This window comes from Aplysia californica, unplaced genomic scaffold (genome assembly GCF_000002075.1).
Source record: "Aplysia californica isolate F4 #8 unplaced genomic scaffold, AplCal3.0 scaffold00021, whole genome shotgun sequence".
NCBI lineage: Eukaryota > Metazoa > Mollusca > Gastropoda > Aplysiida > Aplysiidae > Aplysia > Aplysia californica.
In genome coordinates this window covers 382,817-391,004 of record NW_004797291.1, presented here as the reverse complement: position 1 = coordinate 391,004, position 8,188 = coordinate 382,817, and the positions used below count along the sequence as shown (strand labels likewise).

At 40.4% G+C, this 8,188-nt stretch overlaps 1 protein-coding gene across 1 annotated transcript in view; it reads right to left on the bottom strand.

The window, feature by feature from the left end:
* Positions 1-217: 217 nt before the first annotated feature.
* The window catches only part of LOC101861256 (exosome complex component RRP43), a 15,178-nt gene continuing 7,207 nt past the window's right edge, over positions 218-8,188 (bottom strand). Inside the window, exons 7-11 of the mRNA XM_005090726.3 lie at positions 6,037-6,082; positions 5,570-5,666; positions 5,011-5,131; positions 2,209-2,312; positions 218-780 (exon numbers count right to left, since the gene is read on the bottom strand). Coding sequence (XP_005090783.1) covers positions 668-780; positions 2,209-2,312; positions 5,011-5,131; positions 5,570-5,666; positions 6,037-6,082 — 481 coding nt within the window. The 3' untranslated portion in view covers positions 218-667. The remainder of the gene's footprint in view (positions 781-2,208; positions 2,313-5,010; positions 5,132-5,569; positions 5,667-6,036; positions 6,083-8,188) is intronic.

Genomic DNA, 8,188 nt, shown 5'->3' with positions numbered 1-8,188 from the left:
TATTCTCGAAACTACTGTGAATAAAAAAAGGCATTTTTGTCAGCCGCCGGCTGTACTATGCTTCTAAGAGGTTGAGATTGTTTCAGATTGTTATCAGGTCTGCTGGGTAGTAATATAGGCCTAGATTGTAGGACACATACAGATTGCTGTTTCGTGGGAATTTGCCCTATATAAAAATGCTGTTTATTGTTACAAAAATGTCGGTGCAAGTTTTAAATAATTGTAGCCCAACCATCAGCTGGTCAAATTTTTATTTTCTTGAAAATGCAGGTTTTTGAATATGAACGTAACGCACATTTAGGCCCAGATAACACAAACATGGAAAACTTGAAATTACAGATAGCTCATACAATTTGCCATTGCCCATCTGATATCTTTTTAATGTTTCGTTATATCAGTTTACCCGAAAAATGGCTGGGTTGAACACATTTGTCAACCCTAGACATGTTTGAGTTATCTGTACTCGACTATATTCATAAATGGTTAACTGGACATAAGTAACAAGTTCATTTACAAAACAACTTTTTCATGGAATCATCACCAACAACAAAGAAAAAAACAAAAAGAGCGCAAAGGAAAAAAAAAGGGGGGGGGGGGGGGGGGGGGTATGGGGGTATGAAAAAAAAAAGACAAACATTTGGAGGTACATATTAATATTTATTCATGGCTATCTGTCTATGGAGCAGAGTGTGTCTGTGATAAGAGCCGTGGCTTCCTTCCCTCGAACAAACGCTCGCTCCACACACATCTCAACCTGCTCATCTGTCAGAGGAGAGCCACCTGGACGAAAGAAAGGAGGAGTTAGTCATTGTAAAAAAAACCTTGTGTACCGCACCGATTTAGGAGCCAACAAATAATTAGGGTACATTACAAAAAAATTAATTGAAACAAGTCATTGACAGAATCACATGAAATTTTCAATAATGTTCAAAAATAAATGTACTTTATAGAAAAACCTCTTCTGCGACATAGACATCATGATAAAACTCTCATTCTGTTTGGAGAGGATAGGCACGCCCACCTGAATTTCTAGATCTAGATGTAGTGATCTGGGAACGCTGAAGACAGGGAGAAAAAAAAACATGTAAAAAAAAAACCCTTTAGAGCTCAAGAAACGCGCTTTAAAAATTCGAAGTGCTACATCAATGATTCAGCTATCACATAGAGTGATTTCCCTTGATATTTACTGCCCTGGAGAAGTTCCATTCATTGTTTAGTGCGCCTCGTCGAGTCAGCGGTACTGAGAGGAAATTAAGGGCCGGCGACTTTATTTACTGTAAGTGTTAACTCTTGCGGTAGGCATAATGTAGGACTGGTAATTCTAGGAAATTCACAATACTACGCCTGGACATAAACATACCAGAAGACAAACGAAGATGCTCGATCAAAAAAAACCTTCCCAGTCAGGAATCAAACTTGTGTCTTCTGCATGCAACAGCAAAGAGCATACTGTGCACTTGGATTTTTTCGTGGGCATTTTATTTTGTGAGTGTGTTTCGACCATTTCATTTTTCATAGACATTGTGAATTCGCAATTTCTCACCCAGTGTAATGTATGTTGTCTTACCTACGCCTAGAGGTATACTAATATACAGCCACATGCAGTTTCTAATACATCACAATTCACAAAGGTTAACTCCCTTCTCCACTTAAGCTTGAGTAAAACGACGCAAAACTAACACAATAACAGTCATGTAGGGCACGGGGAAAAAAAAAAGACTTTTCCTCTGTTGTTTCTGTCTGTCTTACATTTTTCCAGTACTTATTGACCTTTATTGCGTAAATTTCTCTTTAGGCTAACATCATGCTTATTTTCAACTGTGAAAAAAAACCAGTCACTTACTCAGAACCCCCCCAATTAAGAGTGTAATGACATTCAAAAGAGACTTGTCTATCTTTGTCTCTTATTGTTTTATTTTAGTAAAAGTTGTATGGCACCTGCAACACATATGTAGATCATATAGAGCCGAAGATTAGAGGTGACAGAAAGTAAGATGAAAAGCGAGATAAGGCTGATAAATGACTGACAGGAAAGAAGGAGCCAACTACATCAGAGCACCCACCAACCACCCACTTGGAGAAGAGAAAAGGATGATAAATGTTTGAATTCGATAGGAAAGAAGGCGAGCAAACCACAGAAGATCTCCCATGTGATTATCTTAGAACTTGATTCCCCTTTTTTCCTAATCTCTTCCCGACGCCACTCACCAGGCTTATATACACTACACAGGTTGTCTCCCTCTGTCACCACGGTTACGGCTCCCGTCGCCAACAACTCCTCCTCTCTTGTGGGATCGACAAGCAGAACCGTGCTGGGGAGACACACAGGCAAATATGTCACATTTTGTAACACAGAATGTGAACACAAAGTTTGGAGAAAAACCCAATTTCTAGCACATTTTTTTACCTTTGGTGAAGTAAATGTTGCAAAAATAAGTAATAAAAAAATATTTAGACTAAAAATATTATAAAATCCTTTCAATATATTATTAAGAAATGGTTAAACATTTGTTTTCTGATGGAACTAAATGTTCGACCAGGTTCAACATGTTTAGCCTTTTCACTCAGTAGTTCCAAAATAGCTTTGTCGAGAACTGGCACCTATCTCCAGGAACACGCACACACACAAATATTGATGTTCATGTATGTATCAATCCAAGGACATGACATATCACTGTCCCCACAGAATTATGCAAATTTAGATGGCCAAATTATGCGAAGCAAATGAAAAATTATGCGAGTTACCGTAACATCATTCACAACATGTTTTGCACTTTTTTAACAAGAATTTTCATGTTTTAGATCTATAATCTATGTACAGAAGAATTGAAAACAGAACATATCAGTATCAGTAGCTTTTTGTGTATTTGGAAAGATAAGACATCAGTCAGAAAAAAAATATATTATCTATATACAGTCCATGCCGGTTTTAAGCACGGTCATCGGGAGAAAGCTTAAGCGTGCTTAATGCCGAAGCATGTTCGAGTGCGAAGTAGACATAATCCAGAGATTTTCATGTGGAAAATTTCCCGTGCTATTTCTCTTTGTTTGCAAGTAGGCCTATAGCGGTCCTGCAAAAGTGTGCACTGTGTGCACTGTTATTTTTACCCGCCATGGTAGACTCTAGTTTTTGTTTGCTTTGTTTGTTTTTGTTTTGTGGTCGAATGGGAAATGAAAACTTAATTTAGACGGCCAGTCACGATACAGCACACTAGGCCTACACACTGCCTGTGCGTACCATTGCTACTACTGCCCGCTCTGCCACATTCATACAACCGCCTTCATCCCACCTCGCGTGTGATACACAATCAGGATTAATGGATAGCGAGCTATACGTTCTCTGACCGTTTAGATAGCGAGGGTCAAAGGTGAAATTGCAGCCAGCCTCCCTTTCTCGTTTCCTCGACTCTCTTTGTATGTTTTTGTCTGTGTGTAGCTTTGCCCTAGGCTAGATCCTATGTCCATGCTTGCGGCTGTGTGCATCTCTCTGCCTTCCTCTCCGCGCGTGTGTGTGTCCATCAATTGCGTTCTTTGTGTTTCTCTTAACACACTCCACTGATGCGGTGTAGACTGTGTTCGAACTTCGATGGGTCATCATGAAAGTATTGACTGTCTTGTAAATGAAAAGTGCCTGAAGCCGAAGTTACCGTGCTTAAAGCCGTGTAATTTATATCGCAAAAATTCGGTAAAAGCCGTTTGGCGTGCTTGAGTCCGAAACATGCTTTATGGCGGCGTGCTTAAAGCCGGCACGGACTGTAATACAGTGGAGTCCACTTACAACGAGTCCGGAAAAAACGAGAAGTCTGTTATAAAGAAACTATTCAAAAACCCTGTTTTTTTCCTTCTTCACCTTTGTAAATAAAATACTGCTATTGCGCTATCAGACCAACATGCGAGTCGGTTATAGCGGAATACTGTTGCTGCTGTGCACAGTGCATAGGCCAATTATACACAATGTAAAACCTTGCCAGTTGAGAAACGTGTTGGTGATCTAGCAAAACAAAGAATGGGAGAGCCCACGAGTGTCAATAATAAAGGCCAGAGCGACAGAGTGGGGAGGGTGAGGCATGCACAGACAAGCAGAACTCATCGCGTGATAGGCCAGGGAAGCCTAGTTTAGATTATTAAGGCCTACCATGCCTCTCACTTCTCCGATGTAGGGATGGAGAGGTCACAGTGCTGTGATAGATTGAGTGAGCGAATGTGTGATGTGCACAAGCAGACAGAATGCACCACAGGGTGTGGTGGGGTGGGGGAAAACACAGCGGGCGAGTTAGCCTAGAGCCCTTTCTTTCTGATCGCCAACGCCGAGCTGCCAGTCAACAACTCTAGTGCTAGAGAAAGAAACCTGATTCGATTTTGGATCAGGTGCGACCTAGAGGTCATGTTGGGCAAAATCATCATCGGGGGAGATAGCAAAAAGAACTAGATCTAAACAAAACACCAAACTCATAGATTAGGCCTACTTTATTATTTCCCTGGAATTTATTACTGGATCCCTTATAGCGAGAATCCTGCTATAACAGACATTTTGCACCGGTCCCCTCCCTCTCGTTATAACAGGATTCCACTGTATAATCTCTGGAACTTTCAGCTGTATACAGGGATGGAATGTTGTTTTTTTTTTTAATTTTTTTTTAAAGAAGAAGACATCGGGATCTCTGATGCTGGCACATCACTAACACTGGGACACCAGGCAAACATGAAACATCAGCAAAGACATGAGAACAACTTTCAGTGGATTGAAAAATTGAACAAGCCCAAGGAACAAAATCCTTACCAAGGGAAATCAACTTGTCACTTAAATGAGACTTATTACTGTGATTACTTCCCTTTTGTCACATGACTAGGCATTCAATTGTTTTGTGAAAACTGAAAAAAAAATGTGCAAAAATGCCAGGAATCTAAAATTATGCAAATGTTGCAGAATTATGCGAAAAAATGCGGCAGCGCCGGGGCCGCACAATCGCATAATCCGACGGGGACAGACATCAGAATATGAGAACGTACTTGTCAAAGACGATGAAGGTGGTGGAGACGGGACAAGAGTCCACAGAGAGCGAGCTGTGAGTGGAGAGGTGAGTCTTGACGTCGCCGGTGTCCTCGTCAACTGTCACCACTGGCAGGGAAGCTGACGGGAGAGAAACATACGAGAGAATATCTTGAATAGAAAAAAAATACAGATGGATAACTACCCCCCGTACACTCTCAATATTGTTACATAATCATCATAACTCACAATGCATCTATACATATATCAACCTGTACAAAGTTAGGAAGTTTTGAGAAAAACGACATTTTGTTATATAATTGAAAAAATAAAACTATCCTAGTGTGATAAACAATTTTGGTAACAAATATACGATCTCCAAATTCTCCTGTCTAATGAATGAGCTCCAAGTAAAAGAACCTGTTTTTTAGCAATTGCAGAAAAATAATTTGACATCATAGTCATCATAAAAGAATATATCCAAACGACTGCCAGCAGCTGGTCAGTACGTATAATATATTTTTTTTTCTAAAACTCATTTCAAGCGCACAATTGCACTCCAACATGGTAGATACTAACTATTTTTCAAAGCAGCCATCAGAGCTAAAGTGCAGGCATCCATAACATTGCCATCGTAGTCCAGGCACACCAGATCTATATATAGCACCCAGACCAACTGAGGAAGAGCAAAACAAATGGGAAATGAAGAACAGAGAAATACTGGACATGAAAAAAACATTTATGAACATCATCTTTTTTTGATAAAATAATGCTCCTTCTTTAGCGAAAAAATAGACAACCTACAAAGCTGATTTCGAATCAAAAGACAAAAAAATTAAAAGTACTAAGAGTATTAAGGCTATAGAAAACAAAGAGCAAGTATTCCGCCAACTTAGGTAGACATAAGAAAATGCTCAATTCAAATTGCTGTAGTGTTCATCAATGTGGTCCTTACAGACAGTTTTCTGCCCCCTCATTTTCAGCAGACATTCTGAAGAAATCAAAATTCAGTTTAAAAAACATTTGAACGATTTTCAAGTACATACCTTTCCAGAGCTGATGCATAAGCTGTCTAGTTTAATGCACTGAGAACTGAAAAAAACAAAGAGAACAATCTTACAAATTAAATGACATTTTCTTCAATTCAAATAAGCAAGTGGTTTGGGGGCACTATTGGCAGGTTCTTGTATATGCCTGCCTCTTTTACTTTATCTCAACACTACATTGTCATATATTGTTCGCGTACAATTTTTAACTTCCAAAATTCTGTAAATTTAAGAAAACAAGGCAACCCTGACCAGAGTCCTTCATCCATTGAAATTAAACAAGAAAATTACTAAAGTGTTATCTATGGTGCAGCTGTCAAGCAGTTTGATTTTTGCACACAGAAGACTTTAGGTCGTTCATGAGTGGGGAGGTTCTTTTTTCTTCTTCTTCTTCTTCTTGGCATTCCCTTGCTAGACCGTAGGGGTAGCAACTGATTTTTAAACGTTTTCCTATTTCATAGGGCCCCTTGCCTTCAGGCAGCAACATTCTGATTTCAAAGATATTTCGTTTTTATTTACTAGAGTATTTTCAATTTTGGTACTGATAAATTTTGAAATTTGGCGAGGTGGCATTTAACATCTAATCTTATCCCAAGAGATCATTAACATGCGCAACTTGCACACGTGACATTCCCTGAAATTTTTCACCCTAATCCGAGAAAGTTTGGTGTTCGATCTTACCTATCCTATGATCAGGGGTGTGGCTGAAAGACAGAAGAATGAAAAAGTCAGGAGTAGCAGTAGAGAGAGTCGGGAGTAAAGGAGAAAGGACCCGCGGAGGAGGGGCGAGGGGAGGGGGGAAGAAAGTGAAGATGAAAGCAGAAAACAGAACAGGACCAGAGAACTGGAAAGGAGAACAAAGGAGAACATACTCAGAGAAAAACATTTCGTCACTGGATGGTTTTGATTTCAGGACTTTTTATCTGATAGGCAAACACCAAAAGAGTCCCTTAGGAAGTTTTTAGTATCTCCATCTTTCTGCTGGGTCTTTGTACCCATTTCAGCTCAGGGTCAGAGCACCCTGCCTCCTAAATTACCTTGATTGTGTTTTGGGAGGGTAAACATTTACTATGACAAATATGAAACAATCATTGGGTCTCCCCCTTAAAATCAATAAAATTCACTGAAGAAATGTGCAAAATCAACACACACATTCACATGCACTCAAACACACACACCTCACACACACACACACACACCTCACACACACACACACACACACACACACACACACACACACACACACACACACACACACACACACACACACACACACATATATACAGTCGAACCTGGGTAAGACGGCCACGCACCATCAAGGAAAAAAGTGGCCATATAAGACAGGTGGTCCTCTTAGACAGGACTGATCAAGATAAAGAAAACAAACCATTCTTTTCTGAGGTCCCAACCGAAGATAGCTGAATTGTTGTTGCTATTGTTGTTTTTGCTGAGTTGTTTTCGCTAGGTTTTTTTCTTTTATAGCTGCTTTTGTGCAAGGGTAACAATAAAACGAAATGTATCAGACAAGGAGGACCGAATGCCATGTTTAAACAAACACACAGATCGCCACCACTCGGAGAACGAGCGACGCTTCTGTCACAAGTTCATGTTGACGTCCATTGTTACTTTGTCACAGACTGGGTTAACAGGGACCACCCATCTCACTTACAACTTGTGTATGAGTTGTGGGCAGGGCTTACGGGTTATGAGGGATCACACGCTTACCTCACCAGCAGCTGAAAATGTTACCTATTGGTCAACAGTGGGAGTGGCCTACGCAACAAGATCGGTAACAACAATGACAGGTGATTGGATTATGACGGCTCGCCCACAACGCCAGGGGCCAATGCTTGATTTATGACAAAACGTAATGGAGTCACTAAGGTGGCCGTCTAAGACAGGTGTTATTGCTTGGTGTGATAGGGGTTGTGTGGTAAAATATGGTTGCCGCGGCCACGTTGGACAGGTGCCTGTTTTGTTGTTTTGTTTTTGTAAAGTGTTTTACGGCGCTCGCAACTGCATAGGTCATATGAGCGCGCGGGACACACCTAATATTTTCAGTTGGTGGGAAATTTTGAATTTTGCCCGGGTGGCGGCCGAAGCCTACTCTTATCGATTTTAGACCACCAAGGGATCTTTAACGTGCGCAACT